At 34.6% G+C, this 20,344-nt stretch overlaps 1 protein-coding gene across 1 annotated transcript in view; it reads left to right on the top strand.

Moving 5' to 3' along the window:
- LOC145258210 (C-type mannose receptor 2-like) overlaps positions 1-20,344 on the top strand; it is a 445,837-nt gene that overhangs the window by 269,600 nt on the left and 155,893 nt on the right. Inside the window, exons 16-18 of the mRNA XM_080116148.1 lie at positions 3,753-3,794; positions 13,336-13,506; positions 15,041-15,157. Of these exons, the coding sequence (XP_079972274.1) occupies positions 3,753-3,794; positions 13,336-13,506; positions 15,041-15,157 (330 nt within the window). The remainder of the gene's footprint in view (positions 1-3,752; positions 3,795-13,335; positions 13,507-15,040; positions 15,158-20,344) is intronic.

The raw sequence follows: 20,344 nt of genomic DNA, 5'->3' as shown, positions 1-20,344 counted from the left end.
TTTTGGTAATTTTGACAATGTTGGTAATTTTAGTGGCGTTGGAATTTTGATGATGTTAGTAAATTGTAAAAAAATCAAAATTACAAACACCACCAACATTTCCAGCATCACCAAAATTACTAGCGTCAAAATTTCAACATCACTAAAATTATCAACACATACAAAATTATCAACACATACAAAATTATCAACACTGTCAAAATGACCAAAATTACAAACGCCATCCAAATTACTAACACCAAAGCCAATGCTTTCTTTCAGCTGTCTTAAATTGAAAATCGTCAGTTATCAACACGAGTTCTTTACTTTCAGAAAACGACCACTCCAACACGCAAAATACGCTTTGAGGCTGTTAAAAATTCGACACTATTTTGACAAGTATATTAAATCTTATTGAAAACGAATATTCATTTCTGTCTGTAAGCGATTATACGTCACATTTATCAACGATATTTAAAATATGTAATGTCCTTGGACTAAACTGGTCAAAGTGTTGTATGTTTTAGATGAAGTAAAACTAAAAGCTATAAATTCCTCCCACAAGAGAGTTTTTTTTACGTTTGGGAAAATATTTGATCATATTTCACATGTATTCTTACGGCAATCGGGAAGAAATAGCAACTTTATAGTTAAATTTAAAAAAATTTATAAAGCATCGGAATCGTAATCGGAATCGGGAAAAATATTGGAATCGTCTCATCACTAGTTTTACCCCGATTAATCAACCACAATTTTCTCTTTTTACATTTTGTTCCCCAATTCTGGCGATAAGGGTCTGTTTTTATGGCAAATTTGCTGAATATATATATATATATATATATATATATATATATATATATATACTAGCAAAAGTACCCGTCGTTCACTGGGTTCAAAAACAGCCTACAGAAAATGGACTCTGATTTATGAAAGTATGATAGCTTATGAAAAGGAAGGGTTATAAAGAGATAGCTTCGAATTTGGGGTTATCAAAACCAAAGCAAAATATGATGAAAGTAAAAATAAAATAGATAAACTCCATAATTTATTATACCATATCTGTTCACACTGAAACACTTATCACAATATTCTGTGGATTTATATTAAAAAACTTTGTTAAACTTTGTGACATATTTCCATTCTATGGAGGTCAGGCGTGAACGAACACCCCATAATTTTATTATACTATATTTCTTCAAACGGAAACATAATTATCAAAGTATACTTACGCAGATAGATATAAAAAGTCTTTATTAAAGTTTGTGCCTATTTCCATTCTATGGAGGTCAGACGCGGACGCAGACCCCACAATTTTATTATACCATCCCTATTTAAGTTAAAACATACTTATCAAAGTATTATTATGTACATCTATATCAAAACACTTGTAAAGGTTTTTAAAAAAATTTTTTTATTTCCATACTTTGTGGACCAGGCGCGTACGCAGACTCACAATTTTAATGAATCATCATTATTATCAGATTAAACATACCCATTCCTGTGTCTCGATACATCTTCTATTATATGTGATCATTTTTATATAATAGTCAACCATATAGGAGCCTGTTCGTGACCAGACACACACACAGACGTTCAGCTTTATATATATATATATATATATATATATATATATATATATATATATATATATATATATATATATATATACACACCGAATTGCATGTTGTATCAACGTGTATTCCTTTTGAAATATATAAATATGCATGGATAAAATATCAATACGAAAATTATATACATGTTTATATTTTTCTGTATTTATTTCCTCTGTTGATATGTAGGAATACAAAAAAGTCTTTTGAAAAAACAAACAAACAAAAATAAAACAACGAAAATGTCTCTTTAAAAACCACATAATTTGTGTGTGTGTGTGTGTGTGTGTGTGTGTGCATTATCAAAGAGTAAATCTTTGACAAAGCAAAACTTATCAAGATAAAAGACCAACACTATAAAGAGGAGCAAAGTGGCTCATATTGTTTTTACTATTACCTACATATATACTATCTTTCCAATTTTACGTATTATCCTATTCTTTCATTTTCATTTCAGATGTAAATGTTATTAAGCCAGTTTTTTTATATTTGCATTTTGTATAATTCTAACCCCTCTGATGAGAAGATTTAGCTTCGAAATGCTAAGGTTTTAAGAGTTTTTTCTTTTTCTTTTACTTTTCCTTATTGTTCTGGTGATATAATAAAGTTATATATAACTTTAATTCCCCATCTTTCATTTGATATATATATATATATATATATATATATATATATATATATATATATATATATATCCTGGCTTGCGGTAGTTGCTTGTCTAGCCGCATTGATGAACTGTGAAACAGCGAAACAGTACTGTATGTGGATGAGTATATATATATATATATATATATATATATATATATATATATATATTCTATTAAAATGTGTATCTTTATAGCATGTTCCAGTATTATGTCGTAATTGTCTTCAGTTTGTGTTGGTTACACCTGTGAATTGCATTGCTGTCTATAAATTTAGATTTCCTGAATATATTAAAAACATCAAAGGTGGACCGTGGATTTGAGACCATTTTTATTGTATAGGTTATAGCGCTTCAAATTCATCTTTCAATTTGGTACCGTGCTATTACCAGAGCTTTTAAACAAGTTTTGGAATGTTTCAGACGAGGATCGGTAATATGTATTATTTTCGATTATTAGTTATTCTCACAACGTTTCAGCCGATGTAACCTCCGAACCTCTTCAGGCGCACCTTTTTTTCCCCAACTTTTCAATATCTATGTTGAGCTCAAAAATCCAAACGGAATTAGAATTGAACGCTTTCCACGGGGATAGATTGTTCTCGTTTCGTCAGCCCTTTTTTATTTTATTCTTAGTTAGAATTGCATGCAGAAGACTATCATTTAGAACTGATTTTACTTGCCACTCTTATCCATAGCTCCGAGTGTCCTTGTATAACGTGGGCGTTACTTTTCATCTGTATCTTTACAGTTCAAATCACTTGAACCCATACGTCATTTGGCATCGTCGCAAAAGAGCAAACACGTAAAAAAAGGAGGGGGGGGGGAACAAAAATCCGATTTGGTATTTTTAAGTGAAAATGAAATGCATTTATTTGTGGTTCTTCCAAAACAACGCATTTCATTATATTTCCAAAAGTCTTTTCGCACACACATGTGCTTTTTAAAAGTCTCTGTTTCTTATGTTAGCGCTAACCAACGTTTTCACGCCCTTATGCTTACACGCTCATCTTCCCCGGTTTGCACTTTTTCTCTCCTCAACCACTTTCCTTGTGACGCAAGCGCGTACACTTGCTAATTTGCACACGTGCTTTAACGACAGTTGCTGTTTTTCTCACACGCGCATATACGCATTCTGACACTAGTGACTGTCTTATGGAGGTTCAGGTTCTATTTCTATTACAGGATATAATAATTACAAATTACATACATTGATTAAAATTTCTACCCGATCATTGCTGACAGAACAAGAACAATCTATCACCATAGATTCGATAAAGCGTTCAGTTCGACATTCTGTATGGATTTCGTGTGTTCGGCATAAATATCCTAGAGTTTGAAAAGATGCATCTGAAGAAGGTCGGGGTTAAATCGGCTGAAATATTGTGAAAACAACAGTGGTCCGAATAATCTAAATGGTCCAAATTACCCAAAATATGACGAATGTTTTTTTTTTTTTTTAATTTTTTTTTTTTTTACTGGAGTTAAATGCTAAAACGTTTCTGTGTTTATCATTTCAGAAAACGCCCCTAGGTCGGCTCCACCTGCAACTATACAACCAAGTAAGTCCATCAATTGATAGTGAAACACTCGCAGAATTCATGCGCCGTGGTGCTAGCTTACTCTTTGCAGGGTGAAGCTCCAATCTCGAGAGGCCGGTGTCCTTCTCCAGAAGCATGCGCATTGCAAAATGAAGTCTCACAGCGCGTCGCCTTTTCTTTTTTTTTTAACAAGTTCATCGAATCAAACGCTGAACAACTGCGGCTTCGGATCAAGATCAAAGTGTAGTATCTGTTCCGGCAGATGCTGCAAGCTATGACTAGCTATGACTAGCAAAGACCAGATGTGGGGGCAACCCCACATGCCTGACCATTAACCAGCTCCCATTTCCCACCTCTCGGGAGCTGGTCCCCTTTTTCCCTTCCCCCTCCCTTCACTCCTCACATTAAAAATCGGCCTTGTGCCTAATTTGCTCGGTGGGGGAGCAAATAAATACCATCTGTTCCGACCCTGGTGTCAAAATTCTTGCAGTGGGAGCGAACGAAATATCTTATTTCATATTGTCATCCTCAAGCATATGATTTTCTTTAAAACTGTTTTCGGGGAAATATTTCCTTTTATTTTATTTTATTTTTTTCAGACGTTCGTTTTATTTATGGAGAGACCTCTATATATCGTACTTAATATTGTCGTTGTGTTTTGTTTTTGTTGTTCCTGAGAATCAGTCATTTATTCATATCGTATGAATCAGATGGTTATTGTTGGCATTCGTTTCCCCGATATCTTTCTAGATAGAATTCTGTTTAGAAAGACATCGGGTACTTACGGGAAAAGGGTCCATGTGAAGGCTGCCAACATCCCTAAATGAAAGTATTTCCAGATTCGAACATGGCACAACCGCCTTATCAGTGTCTGTCATTAACCACTTATACACCATCACCTTCGGAAGCTGTATGTGAGAGGACAGTGGCACATCCATGCATCACTTAAAAACCCTGCAAAACTAACGATGAAATAGCTTTAGAGAGTATTTTATCCGTTTAAGTCAAATGTAGTTTTTATATTGTTGTATCTCTAAACATATATCCACGCATACACGCATACATATATATTGCATTCTATGGATTACTTCTATATGTATACTAGCAGGGAGACCCAACGTTTCTCGGGATTGAATGATGATCGACGAATATTTCACACTCCTAATTTTTTATTGTCATCGAAATCCGTGAAATCGCCCGGGAGGAAGATTTACATGCCTCCATGCAGTAACTTAAGTCTAAAAAATGTTATTCTACATTGCACTATAGAGAACCTACTGTTTCTTTTATAATATTACTTTATATAAACTTCTTTCCAGTTAACGAAAAAAAGAAACACATTAAGAAATTTACAGGCGGGGCTTGAACCTACAGACCACATCATGAAAAAAAAAGAAAAAGAAAAAAGACAAAAAAAAAAAACAAACAAACAAAAATACGTAAAATTTTAAGTCTTATAAAATTTTTCTGCAGTTAAAACCTACAGACCACGTCATACAAAAAAAAAAAACAACAACAAAAAAAATAAATAAAAAAAACAAAAAAAAAGCACACTATCAACTTCCCCACAGTAGAATTTTCACGACCCGTTGTTCTATCATTGTTGCTAAGCAATAGTATGGAAAAATGGCTTTACCCATGACAGATAAATTAAAATAACGATTTCGATCATCGATTATCGGTAATTATCGGAGGTATTTTGAGACAAAACATAACTAATATCACTCCCAGATTTATACATTAAAGTTCTGTAAATTTTGAAGAAAACCTGTTCAGCAGTTTCGGGGTCCATAAGAGACAAGCTCACACACAGAGACAAAGTTGTATTGATATAATTGTAGTGATAAGGTTATCAGTCCGTGTCATTAACCACTTAGCCACCGTCACCACTCTGTTGTTGTTGTTGTTGAGTATCATTTTTCATGATGAATTTGTTGGCATTCGTTTTCTAGATATCTTTCTAGTAAGAATTTTTTCTAGAATGGTATCAGGTACTTACGCGAGGGACCACATCCCTAAGTGAAAAACATTTCTGTGTAACGAACTTGGCATCTCCAGATTGGCAGCCGTGTCGTTAACCACTGAACCGGCATCACTTCCATGCTGCTACTATTGTTGTTGTTGTTGCATTTACCCGGATGGTGCCATCTTCAAGGGATTCCTGTGCATGGTTGCACAAGATGGCCAAACAATCGCGATTCCACCATTAAAGACCGACCACCCATAAACCTGAGAGTTCAGCTAAGTCTTCCTTGATGGTTGTTGTCGAGATTCTCAGCTGTCAACAATGCTTTTGCGGCACCCAGGCAGAGATAATTACATCACCAATTAGCTCTTCTTTCGGACGACGAATGTATGCCTCAAACCATCGAAGACGTCGCTACAACTGCACAGATAGCAGATGGTATTTATTTCTCCTGCTTTATGAGAAATGTGACAGGCAGGTCGGCAAGCGAGATTGAAAAGGCAGCTCGCCTTCGAGGAGGAACACGCTGACCTACAAAATATGCCTGAACAGTCTTGTCGGCATTCCCCGTAGTGGCGCTTCGGGTAACTAGTCTCTGCTGATTTTAGTGTTGAAGGGAACAAGTTCCGAGCCGGTGAAAATATTAATATGTCATATTGAGTTGTATGTAAAGAATAGCAATTGGAGCATCGTATACCCGTCGGCAATGCAGGATATAGCGGAAATAGATCCTGCCAAAAGCTTCCAGTTTCCACCAATTAACCAGCTTCATTAGCCATAGATAGACCCTGCGTGATTAGCATAATAGAATACGTACACGGACAATGTGATTGGCTAAACAAAGTTCAGTTCTTTACGATACTGAATTCAATTACGCACTTGTGAAAGGTATGAATTCGCAATTATCACCTAACTTTGGGCAAAATAGAATTTTTTCTTCAATAAACCACATATAAGTGATTGTTTATATTAAACCTTTTATTTGGGGAAGAAATAACACAAAAAGGGTTGATATGCCGTAAAACAATCAAGTCAGCGAATCGTTTAAAATAGAATTGTATTTTAGCATTAAATAGCACAAATACAGTTGATATACCTTTTGGCCTTTTGGTCAAGATCAAAGTGTAGTATCTGTTCCGGCAGATACTGCACTTAAGATAATTTGTACCAGTCAATGGAGGGGAAACCCTCTATACTGGGACAATTATTATTTTTGGTAACCAGAGTGCCCCCTTTTTGCCTACTTTTAGGGGAGCTGGTTTTTACCTCACATTAAAAACGGCCTTGTGCCTAATTTGCTCAGTGGGGGAGCAAATAAATACCATCTGTTCCGGCAGATACTGCAAGCTATGACTAGCAAAGACCAGATGTGGGGGCAACCCCACATGCCTGACCTTTAACCAGCTCCCATTTCCCATCTCTCGGGAGCTGGTCCCCTTTTTCCCTTCCCCCTCCCTTCACTCCTCACATTAAAAATTGGCCTTGTGCCTAATTTGCTCGGTGGGGGAGCAAATAAATCCAATCTGTTCCGGCAGATACTGCAAGCAAAGACCATATGTGGGGGCGACCCCACATATAAGACCTTGGTCAATGTAGGGGCAACCCTTCATACCAATTGTCACTATCCAGCTCCCCTACTCCTCGGGGAGTTGGTCCCCATTTCCCCTTCACTCCTCACATTAAAAATCGGTCTTGTGCCTAATTTGCTCGGTGGGGGAGCAAATAAATACCATCAAAGTGTAGTATCTGTTCTTAAGATGCTGCACTTCCATTTCTTGTTCTCTTTCGGTGGAGGAGAAATCCTTCACGACTGAGACAATTTTTTATTTTTGTACCTTTTCTCAATGTTAAAAAACGACCCTGGTGTCTAACTCTGTCCCGTGGGGAGGCATTGTAAATAGGTACCTTAATACAAACAAAATCAATGAAGAATCTGTATATATATCTATAAAAGTGAGAATTTATGTGTGAGGACACTTTTCAACCTATATACTCCTCGAATTTTTGATCTACAGACGTTAAATTTGGTATGTAGAAAACTGTTTAATCGGTTTTCATCTGGAAAAATGGTCTTCTAAGGGGGGTTAAAATTGAAAAATTGGTTCGTGGGCGGCCACAGAATTTTTATCTATTTTCAACGTTGTCACAACTCCGCATGCGCAATCGTAAAGCATGACATCTTTCTTATGTTAAGTATAAGTTGGTTTGAAAACACCCTTTAAAAGACATGTCAAGCTGGTGTAATGGTCATCGTACTTGACTCACTGTCTTTAGGTTTTGGTTTCGATCTCATCTCGAGTACTTTTTTTTTTACTTACAAGAAGTGAACTACGTAGAATAAACGTAATACTTACATGCAGATGTCTTAGTTTTTTTTCCGTTTTTTTTTTTTTAATTTCATATTTTGTTTAAAGGAATTTAATGTTACGTTTAATACATCCGGTATTTTTGTCTATAATAGATGTTTCTGTTTATAATAAATAAGTATTCTGCAGTAAATAAAATATAATATTTATGCGTATTTTACGACCGGGCAACGACAGGCAGCCTATTAGTATATCTATAAAAGTGAGAATGGTTGTGTGTGTGTGTGTGTGTGTGTGTGTGTGTGTGTGTGTGTGAGGATACTTCCCAACTTATATACATATCGAATTTTTGATCTACAGACTTCAAATTTGGTATATAGGGTATTAAAACATATGCGAAACTTTTTAATCGGTTTTCATCAGGAAAAAAGAAAAGCGCTGCTAAGCGGTAAAAATGAAAAAAATTGTAACTGGAGGGGGGGCGGTCATCGGATTTTTATGTGTTTGTCAACTGTTTTACGAATGCGCATGCGTGAATGGTTCACATGAGAGTTTCTTTATGTTAAGAATAAGCATGTTTGAAACCATGTTTTAAAGTCGTGTCAAGTTGATCCAATGGTTATCGTACTTAACTCACTGTCTTTAGATTTTGGTTTTGATCTCAGATTGAGTAATTTTTAAAAAATTACAAGAGGTGAACTGTTTAGAACCCCCCCCCATAATACTCGCATGCACATGTCTCAGTTTCTGTATGAATTAAAATATAATATTTATGCATATTTTGCGACTGGGCAACGCCGGACGGCCTGCTAATTTTAAATAGAATTTCTGAATCAAATAACAAGAAAAAAGGTTGATATGCCATAGAATATACAAAGAAAACCAACGAAAGAATAGTTCACGTAAGTTAGCGTATTGGTTACATTAACTATTCTCAAAAAGGACTGATATGCCGCAAAAAAGATGCATCAAAGCAGTCACTGAATACTTGACACCGGCGATTGCTTTCTTTTTTTTTTGCTGTTGAACACATCAAAAATGGTTGGTATGTCGTTAAACAGACATCACCTACATCATACTGCCGATCGAGGTCTCAGCCGGCGTAGTATTCGTCGCTTTTGTCTGAACGTTTTTGCTAACACACAGACGAATTTGCAGACATCCGTTTTTTTTTTTAATAGATAAATTATTTTAAAAGGTTAAAACGCCCAACATTTTTGAGAAAGGGAGCAGAATAGGAACACAAGTGAGTGTACTTTATCATAGTTCGACCCAATTTTGTCTGGAGAACATGTGTTACATGTAATTTAAGAAAGACGGATATGATATCACAAAGTAACGACTTATATATATACATATATATATATATATATATATATATATATATATATATATATATATATATATATATATATATATATAATAAATTCCACAGCTAAACAACGTCGCAGCTCACAAGAGCCATGCCAGTCAACGAACCGGAAGTCCAAGACTCGAGTTTCGCCCTCATTTGGGCTTATCAGTTAGACACATCCGAACTCACGATTCAAAACCCGAGCCTCTTGCATGCAAGGAAAGCACTCTACCAAGTGAGCAAACGCCCCGCACACAAGAATTTCTATTAACCAACACAGATCAAGCAAACCGCGCCGCAATCCGACTGTGAAATGAACTTACTTCGTCTCGACAAGGGACGCGGCCAACCAGTCAATAACCCTTGCCGATGTCTCACAAGCAGGAGTTTTTAACTCGAAAGGACGACGCCATCCAGCAATGCTAACCAAGCCCTAGTCCAGCACCTAACAGCTGCTAAACTCTTGACTGACAAACAATATGGATTCAGGCAAGCCCGTTCAACAGCAGATATCTTAACTGTAGTTTCTGAACGTATATACCGTTCATTGGATAAAACAGGGGAGGGTAGAGCGGTGGCCCTTGATATATCTAAGGCTTTTGACAGGGTATGGCACGATGGTCTTCTAAGGAAAATTAGATCATATGGAATCACTGGAAGAATTCATAACGTAATTAAATCCTTCTTAAGTAATAGAAAAATCAAAGTTGTCCTCGACGGACGTACATCCAAACAATATGACATAAATGCGGGAGTGCCTCAGGGGTCTATCCTTGGACCTCTATTGTTCCTGATATTCATAAACGACCTCCCTGATAATATTGTTTCGGAGATGGGTATATTTGCCGATGACACCACTCTCTATAACAGATATGAGGGGAAAACAAATGAACACATATCCAAGAAAATGGCAGAAACACTAGAGGATGACCTCCAATCCGTAGTGGAATGGGGACAAAAATGGTTGGTCTCATTCAATGCTGCTAAGACTAAGCTTGTTTCCTTCAATAACTACAAGAAACCTTCTCTACCACCAATAGCAATGGCCAAGAACACATTGCCTGAAAGTACTTCTTTTAAACTCCTCGGCCTAACGTTTACAGGGAATATGAACTGGAATAGATACATTGAGAGCATTGCCAAGGCTGCTGCAAGGAAGGTTGGCTCCCTCTACCGTGCTAGAAAACTACTTACGCCTGCCAGTATCCTATACCTCTATAAGGCAACCATTCGCCCATGTATGGAGTACTGTTGTCACATCTGGGCTGGTGCATCTGCTGCTTGTCTCTCGCTCCTGGACAGGGTTCAAAAAAGAGTCGCAAACCTGATAGGTCCTGAACTGTCATCTGGGCTTCAACCTCTGTCCCATCGACGAGATGTTGCATCCCTCTGCCTGTTCTACAAATACTTTAATGGTGAATGCTCTGACGAACTGCAAACACTTGTACCTCCCCGACGTAACTACCCCCGACAAACCCGACAAGCTACTAAGTCTCATCCCTTTACAGTGGAGATCCCTAGGTGCAAGAAAGCCTTTTACTCCAATAGTTTCTTCCCCAGAACTGCGGGTCTTTGGAACTCCCTTCCGGGATTCTGCTTTCCCAACTGCAATGATATGCAGAAGTTCAAGTGTAATGTTAACAAACATCTTTCTACTCTTCTCCCTTCATAATGACCCCGCTAATTAATTCCCTAATAGTAGCCCCCTGCTTCAAAGTGGCACTGTGCCTTGTTTGGGGTGAAAATTGAATAAAAAAAAAAAAAAAAAAAAAAAAAAAGCGAACAACTTATGATAGGATTTTCAGAATGTGAGAGATTGTATATAATAAATTCCACGGCCAAACAACGTCGCAGCTCACAAGAGCCATGACAGTCAACGAACCGGAAGTCCACGACTCGAGTTTCGCCCTCATTTGGGCTCATCAGTTAGACACATCCGAACTCGGGTTTCGAATCCTGAGTTCGGATGTGTCTAACTGATGAGCCCAAATGAGGGCGATACTCGAGTCTTGGACTTCCGGTTCGTTGACTGTCATGGCTCTTGTGAGCTGCGACGTTGTTTGGCCGTGGAATTTATTATATACAATCTCTCACATTCTGAAAATCCTAATATATATATATATATATATATATATATATATATATATATATATATATATATATATATATATGTCAAGAATGAGAGTTCAATATGAAAGTTGTTTTAATTTGAATAAAATAAAATACGCATCAAGTGCGCTTGAAACCAAATCACAGCGTAATATTAGGAAAATATACAAATATTTTACTTGTTTGAAATTTATCACAAATATTTTCGAAGGTAGACTTATTTCTCCAAATTTACAACCCCTTATAACCACTTTCTCCAAGGAACTCCATCGCTTATTCCCAATTATAACTTTCTGTCAGTTCCCGCTGTATAGTTAGTAAAAGTTGTTCCTCTAAGTTCGCCAACTCAAATAACGAGATGTTGAACTTCTAGTATCCAACTATTCTAAGTTTAGGACTATCTAAGTTTACCCGTACCCGGACAAACCTATTACCGAGTAATCTATATTATGAAAACTTGGATAATCAAAAAAACCCTACTTTGTCTCCCCTAATTAAGAACCGACCATTGTAACACGAGAGTTGCAGCGAATCCGGTCCGCTTCTACTAGTTGAAGTCCATACTATGTCAAAGTGTTTTTCATTCCGGAATTTATCCGCAAGATCAAACTTTTCAATAAAATCCTGTTAGAACTCGTAGAAGAATTTACTCCGCGATCTAAATTGGGATCCAGAACCGCATCCCAGTCTCTCGCTAGAATAATCCAACTAGACTATTCACGAAGGGCTCGATTCACTGAAAAAACGCAATGCGCTCAGTCTGGTCATTAGGCGCATTAACCCCTATAAGTCGAAATGACACGCTCATAACTGTAATATCCAGCACGAACAGCTTTCCCTCTTGATATGCAAATAACGGGTCACATGACACATTCAAAGTACGCTTTACTAGTCAGGAAACCCCCCTTGAGCGAACATCAAAATATGCCGAATAGAGCTAAAACGGAGATCCTGATAATCACTTGGAATAAAATGCGTTTCATGTATAAATATTTTTGAGGCGTTGAAGGTTATGTGCTACTCGAAATTTACCAGAGGTGGCTCCTAACCCTCGACTATTCAAACAAGCTAATCTGAGTGTCATAATGTTATCTTAGAGTTGGGTATCCGAAACAAACATGACCGGCTTTAAGACACCGACGGCTGTCCCCAGAGAACCCTGTCCCATTTCAGTGATAATGAGACCGTCTGGTGAAACGCCCTCTTTGTCTAAGGCGAACGTTAGTTTAATTGGTCTATAAAGAGATGGGCGCATGCTAACCGAGACCTTCCCAACACACTATTTTTTTAAATTCAATTAACTCTTTATCGTTAAAGACTGCAAGATGAAGTGTTATTCTGAAGGACGTGCTTGCCTCCTACACACGTCTTTCGCCTACTCCCACGTTCATACAACCATTAAAGGTCTTCTTGCGTTTGGGAAGTCAGCTCATGTCAGAAATATTTCTTGTTATGTTCTATTATTAAAACCACTATCAATAATCCCCCCCACTCTTTATCTGTGCCTAAACCTAGATGTAGATTCCATGAACAAAGCTTCTTTCTTAGAACTGCACAGCCGTGGAACTTTCTACCAAATGCCTGCTTTCCATCTGACTATAATCTGATTGTCTTCAAGTCCAACGTAAACAAGTTCTTGAACTATCCCCCTAAGTAATGTAATTTACAAAATTCCCACTACTTATGTTTACTACGCTATAATCACATTGACTAATGTATACCCATTAACCCTTATCCTTGAGTGGCCTCCGGGCCTTGATAAGTGGTGATTCCTGTATAAGAAAAAGCTCTATTTAACGCAGTAATTATTCAGTGTTTCTTTTATAGAGGCTTATGATCCAAGATGCGGTGCTGAATGGGAGGTTGGCCCGACAGGAGCGTTTTGTTATCACTTTTCTGATGAGCAGCTGAGTTGGTTTGATGCCCGAGTAACTTGCTATCATCACGGTGGGGAATTAGCAAGTATCACAGAAAAATCGGAACAGTACTTTATTGCAGGTAAGTTTTTAAAAAACTTTATTTTGACTAATTTTAACTAATACATTTTCCATCATTTTAACTAGTTTTTAAATGATTTTATTTTGCTTTACTTTAAATTGTTTTTAACAGATATTCAGTACTTTATTTTGACTAGTTTTAACTAATACATTTTACATCATTTTAACTAGTTTTTAAATGATTTTATTTTGCTTTATTTTAAATTGTTTTTAACAGATATTACATTACTTTATTTTAACTGACTTTAACAGATATTTTTCTTTTGCATAATATTAACAAATAAATGTGTTAATAAATATTCTTTCCCCATTATTTTAGCTAGTTTTTTTAACTGATGTTTCTTTTAAACTTAATTTAAACTAGTTTTAAACTGATGTTTTTAAACTTTATTTTAATTGTTTTTAAGCGGTTATTTTTACTTTACTTTAACTAGCTTTTAACGGATTGTTTTTAATTTATTTCAAGTATTTTATAATAAGTTTTTAACTTTATTTGATCTAGTTTTATGCTTATGTTTTTACTTTATCTTCATTAGTTTTAAACTGTTGCTATTTTACATATTGTTGAGTTTTTTAAAATTTAATTTAACTGATTTTTAACTGATGATTTTTTTTTACTTTATTTTAACCAGTTTTAAGTTGATGTTTTTACTTTATTTTAACTAGTTTTTAATCAGGTTTTTTAAAACTTTAGTTTAAATAGTCTTTAACTTTAACTAATGCTTTTTACATTATTTTAACAACTTTATTTGTACTAATTTTTAACTGAACATTTTTACTCTATTATAACTAGTTTTAATAGATATTTTTTAAACTTTATTTTAACTAGTTTTTAAGTGATGCTGTTTTTTTAGCTTTATTTTATCTAATTTTTAACTGATAATATTTACTCTATTTTAGCATATTTTTTATTGTCTTTTAACTAGTTTATAACTGATGTTTTTTTTTACTTTATTTTATGATAATATTTGCTCTATTTTAACTAGGTTTTAACTGAAAATTTTTAAAATGTTTTGATTAACTAATATTTATATTTTAACAAGTGTTTTTAATTCATAAGTTTTTAACATATATTTCTGTTATACTGGCCTTCCTTGAACAGAGGAATTTACACCGGTTAGCACTATAAATAGCGCTAGTAATTCCAACACCGGTGAGAGAGATGCGACTGCACTTCAACTGCTAGCCGAGTGCCCAGCAGATATACACGCTTTCCTATCTTTGTACATTATTGTTAATACACTTGTTCCTTAACCGAACCTGGATTTAATTGTTCTTATTTTCACTGTTGTTCCACGACACAACAATTTCTCTAGTATAGAAAAAGTTTTAATAAGTTATTTCTGTATTTTATTTTTATTGTATTATTATATTTCGACATTAAATAACCCTAAATGGGTTGGTACGTTGTAGAACAGAGCAATTTGTTTGTACTTTGTGTACAGTAAATTGTACTAAATCATCTACAGAACTGTTCATGTCTTGTATAAGATATGAAACCAAACGATAATGTTTGTCTTTTTATTTTGTTTGAGGACGAATCCGGATCTTCCAGTCGATGGCGTTGTGGCTCGGGGCGAATGATCTCACCAGGGAATCGGAATGGCATTGGAACGATTACAGTCCGATGAGTTTCTTCAACTGGGGCACAGGTAAATAAATAAAACAAACAACAAACTTGCTTGATGTTCGTACTCGCGAATATCCCTTCTTAGAGAGCTAACCACACCTTACTGATTACGGTGTTTCATCGCGGGTCTGATCGCAAAGTACTTAAGGCCTGTTCAATTTTGAAGTGACGTCATACATGTGGTATTAGCAAGCAAGATTTGTCGAACAGCCAGTGTCGATAATGAATGAGAGCTGGGTTTCTAATTTTAGTTGGGGAATATTTTACATTACATTTATGTAACCTTGGTTGGGTAACGTAAAATATTCCCTGTAAATTTTTTTATCTATAAACAAAGTAAGAGTATTTTTAAGATAGTCAAGTCCAATATCAGCTGCCGTGATATTGTAAACCAACACAGACGGCATTTGATGAACGACATTATTATTATTAATTAATTTTTTTTTTTGCGAATTAGTCCACAGGGCAAATTATTCCTCGTGATATATAATATTCAATAGAGGATTAATCTCTTCTCTTCTATATAAATAAAATGAACTCATTTTTTCACGTCTGATTTTGACCTTAATAGGATTAAAAATCAAGATATTTCATGCAAATATAATATGCACAAACGGCAGAACAATATCTGAGGTGTGTTATAGGCTTATTATTTCTCAAATTCCTCGATAATCTTAGATTTCTATACTTTTTCTGCTGAGAAGTCACGGCCAAAATCGGTTAAGATCAATGGAAGTGGTAAAATATTTTCTCTCTTATAAATTCCTTCTCCCCCTGCCACCACTTAACACCGTTTGGGGATCGTTCGCAAGGAACAGTTGAGAAGAGAACACCGGTTTGGCTTCGTAGTTCTTTCATGTGAAATTATTTAAAATCACTAAACTAAGCTGCAGTGCTCTGTGGCGTAGTGGTTAGCGTGCTGGACAATTCACATTATATTTTCACGTTCGCGCCCACCTACCGTAGTCGTTTTTTTTTTTCCCTAAACAACTGGAATGGACTTTTCTTGGTAGCCGAACTGTTAACGTTGCAGATGTTTTTTTTTGTTTTTTTTCACACTTTATTTTCCTACTTTTACTCATGACTCCGGGTTTGATCCTTCCTACTTACCTACCATAACATTTTTTAAAACTCCCCCCCCCCGTTCCGGAAAAAAACACTCGGGCAACGCCGGGTACCCCCGCTAGTTCTATAATAATACATACGCAAGCTGCATAAATTAAAATAGCATGTTTAAGCGTGGTGTACGATCGGGCAACGCCGGGCGTCAAGCTAGTGCAAGTATATTTGTGGTCTCTGGGTGAGGCCATTATGCCTGAAATAGGTATATCAGTTTACCCCATAACATAAATAAATAGTATCGCATTTTTCTTGTTATATATTGAAAATATCCGTGTAAGCATCGACGACCTTGAATTTGAGACTATCGTTTAGATTGCCGTTAGAAAGAATGGTGTCTTGAGGAAACTTTTGTTTCTTTTTAGCTTTTGAGTGTTTTTTTTTATTTTATTCAAGAAAAATAGACGGCGTATGCTCCAAGGTTAATATACAAATTAACACCAATTAAAATGGAAATGTTTGAATAACCAGATGACCTCGAAAAAAAAAAATGAAACACGTATTATGCTGATACATACAATTTTATATATATATATATATATATATATATAAATATATATATATATATATATATATATTCTTCAGAACAGTTTTAATTTAACAAACAGTTGTTATGGAAACGTGAGATTGTAGGTTTACAAAATATTACTGGCAGTATTATTCTATAAGTTATCCCATCCAAGCAAGAATTGCTCGATATGCAAGATAGAGCAAATAAATGAAATTGTAATTCAATTAATTTCAAAAAACTCTTATTGAAATGAAATGAAGTGGTTGAGTTTCATATCAAAGAATTTTTATTATTCTAAGTAAGACAAAGAATGCTTTAGAAAATTAATCTCCTTAACCTATAGGGTTTCGATGTCTACCATCTCATCAGAGGAGAGAAAATATTAGCAAATAGTTATAAAGGTATGCACCCTATTTGCTAAAGTCAGTGAGACATAGAAAGTCAAAGTGAAAATAATACATTTATCAGAAGTCCTGTAGCAGGAGGATTTGTAGAAAAAGGATATGAATGTTTTTGTAGATCCAGCTTGCTTGGTAAAATCCATGTTATTGAGCGTTTTTCTGAAATTCATTGAATTACAATTTAATTTAATATATATATATATATATATATATATATATATATATATATATATATATATATATATATATATGTACTAACAGGCTGTCCAACGATGCCCGGCCTTGCCTGGTCGTAAAATATTGATAAATGTTCATGCAGGTTTCTTATTTATTATAGAGCCAATTCTCTCTTGATTATTATCCAATATATAGTAATAGATACAAAAATTATATGAAAAACTTGGATACCATCTGCTAGAACACACACACACACACACACATATATATATATGCTAGAATATATATATGCCAGAATGAATATATATATATATATATATATATATATATATATATATATATATATATATATATTTGTGTGTGTAATAGCCTGGCGATTTTGAAGACTGGTTTGTTCTGTAGAAAGCAACATTGTATTAAGTCGCTTGACGCGGACTTTTGGTTCGAACCGACCATTTGTCCGAAACATTAGCATATACAGTGTCGCAATCATGTAAATTTGTTTATATTAATAAAAATATATCTTGCTCTTCGTTTATTGAGCACTTTTTATAACTTCGTTGAATTCATTACTTATTACTATTGAATACTATTAACCTGGTATGTATACATATGTGTGTGTGTATGTGTGTAATATTTAGATAATAAACGTTTGTTTCGTTTGCACAATATATTAAAATATTCTTTGACTTAAAAAAACAAACTCAATTTGAATTTTTACAATTAGCCACAGTATGCAATTCAGTTAATAAGCCACTCATTTTTTCTAAATTTCTGTTTTAAATTTCTGTTTCTAGTGCTTACCAGTTTTACTGTTGTTTGACCCGTCTCTCATTTATGCCTTATACGGTCTACCACTTTATTTTGTGTTAATCTTTCTCTGTTGTTTTATTTTTATAAATGGTTTTGCAAACTCATCTTTTCATACTAATCGGAGAAATTCTTACCATCATTCTGGAAAATCAGGTACTGCATTTTCTCTTCGAAGAATGGTTCGATTTTATCGTAGAAAGTTGTTACCTTCTTATTCGGGATTTAAGTTGATTCATTGCCGGCCAGCCTTTTCAGATTCAAATAAGTTAATCCGAGCGTAATGATTAATTAAATATTCGCCGTTCTTTAAAATCGTTTGGACAGCAGAAGAAAGAAGTCTGTGCCAACCATATTGCAGAATATTTCTCAAAAACTGGCTAGTATTTAACTAAAGGAAAATAACAGTGACATAATTTCACACGTATGCGATGGTTCAAAGTGTGGGAGTTATTTTTACTTCAGCCTTTATATATATATATATATATATATATTAAAAAAATCCCCAAAGATTTTATATATTAAAATATAGCAATGTACATATATCAATAAAAATTAAGCCACGTAAATTGACTCAAATATTAAGCTACTTGATTAACATTTTTATAATCGAAAATTCATATATATTTACAATATATAATTGACACATACTACCCTTTAATAACTCCTAAACCATTTGAGAAAGCACTAAAATTAGCAGAAAATGAAACAGACATATCAAAATATATATGAATAGAATTCATTAAACTAGCCAGGAAATCCTTAATTAGGTATTAGAATGAATTATGGACAAGAAATGATAGAGAACCATTTTGATATAACGATGGGTTCACCGGATTCTGGGTTCATGACCGACATTGTAGGCTTTTATTTACTGAAGGGGATTGATAAAAAAATAACGATTTTAAATGAGGCCTTATATAGGGATGATGCCTTATTCCTAGTTAACTCAAGTGATAGGAATACAGAAAAACTAGGAAGACCATTAAATTATTCTTTAATGAACGTAATTTAGAAATAACTATAGATAGCAACTGTAAGAAGGTGGATTTCTTAGACGTAAATCTAAATCTTAACGATAACACATACGAACGATAAACAAAACCAAACATCATTTTACGTTGATTATAATTCCAACCACCCCAAATGCATGAAAAAATGCGATAATTCCTAGTACATCTAAAATAATATCTGGATTATCTCAAAATGAAAAAATATTCGACAAAAATAAGAATTACTACAATGAAACCTTAATTAGATCTGGTTTCGATGGGGAAATAAAATACATAGGGGAGGTTGATGAAAAAATAGCAGAATAAACCACACAATTTCATACAACATGACAATGAAAAAGGAGAAGCGCGAAGTCGAAAAAAGGGACTTAAAATAGGAAAAATACAAAAAGAAAGACGTCAGCAATAATGAGGAAGCACATAACAGTGATAAAATGATTACAAATAGGAGAAATAGATAAAAGAAACAAGTTTGGTTTAACCTCACATTCTAAATATCCTTAGATAATTTTTAAAAATAATTGAGAAAATCTTTCCACCTAAAAACAGACCAAGTAAAATAATTAACATGAACACGGTCAAACTATCCTTCTCCACAGTGGCAAACCTCGCAAGCACTATAATAGGTTCTAACAATAGGAAAATCAACATAATACTAAATATGAAAAGAAACGAAGCAGGGGAAATAGATTCCGGGAGACAATGTAATTGTAGAACGAATGCCCATTGGGGGGGAAATTGCTTTATTTCAGAAGTTGTGTACAAATGCGAGGTTAAGGTGGATAATAGTAAGTAAAGTATACCTGGGTGGGGGGTACGAATTGCCCGTTCAAGGACAGATTAAGAAACAACGTAACATCATTTAAAACCAGACCTGAGAACGAATATAATAGTGGTGGAAATAATAATGTAAATGAGAAAAGAACAAAAATAATTATTGAAAAAAAAAAAAAAAAAAAAAACACAACTACATTAGATGCTTGGCGCAGAGAACTACGTAGAAATAATAAAAAATTCGAAATAAAATGGTCAATAGTGGATAAGGGTAGGAGATACGAACCTAGTAAATCTAAAAGGTGTAACCTATGATTACTTGAAGTTTATTATACAGCGTGTCCGTAAAGTTACTATGCAGTCTTATTGTTTTATTGTATTATATTTGTATTAATAGTTAATAT

Source organism: Euprymna scolopes, chromosome 33 (assembly GCF_053919585.1).
Source record: "Euprymna scolopes isolate OS-2025 chromosome 33, ASM5391958v1, whole genome shotgun sequence".
In the NCBI taxonomy this organism is placed as follows: Eukaryota; Metazoa; Mollusca; class Cephalopoda; order Sepiida; family Sepiolidae; genus Euprymna; species Euprymna scolopes.
The sequence above is the reverse complement of the archived record's forward strand: the minus strand, read 5'-3'. Positions and strand labels throughout refer to the sequence as shown.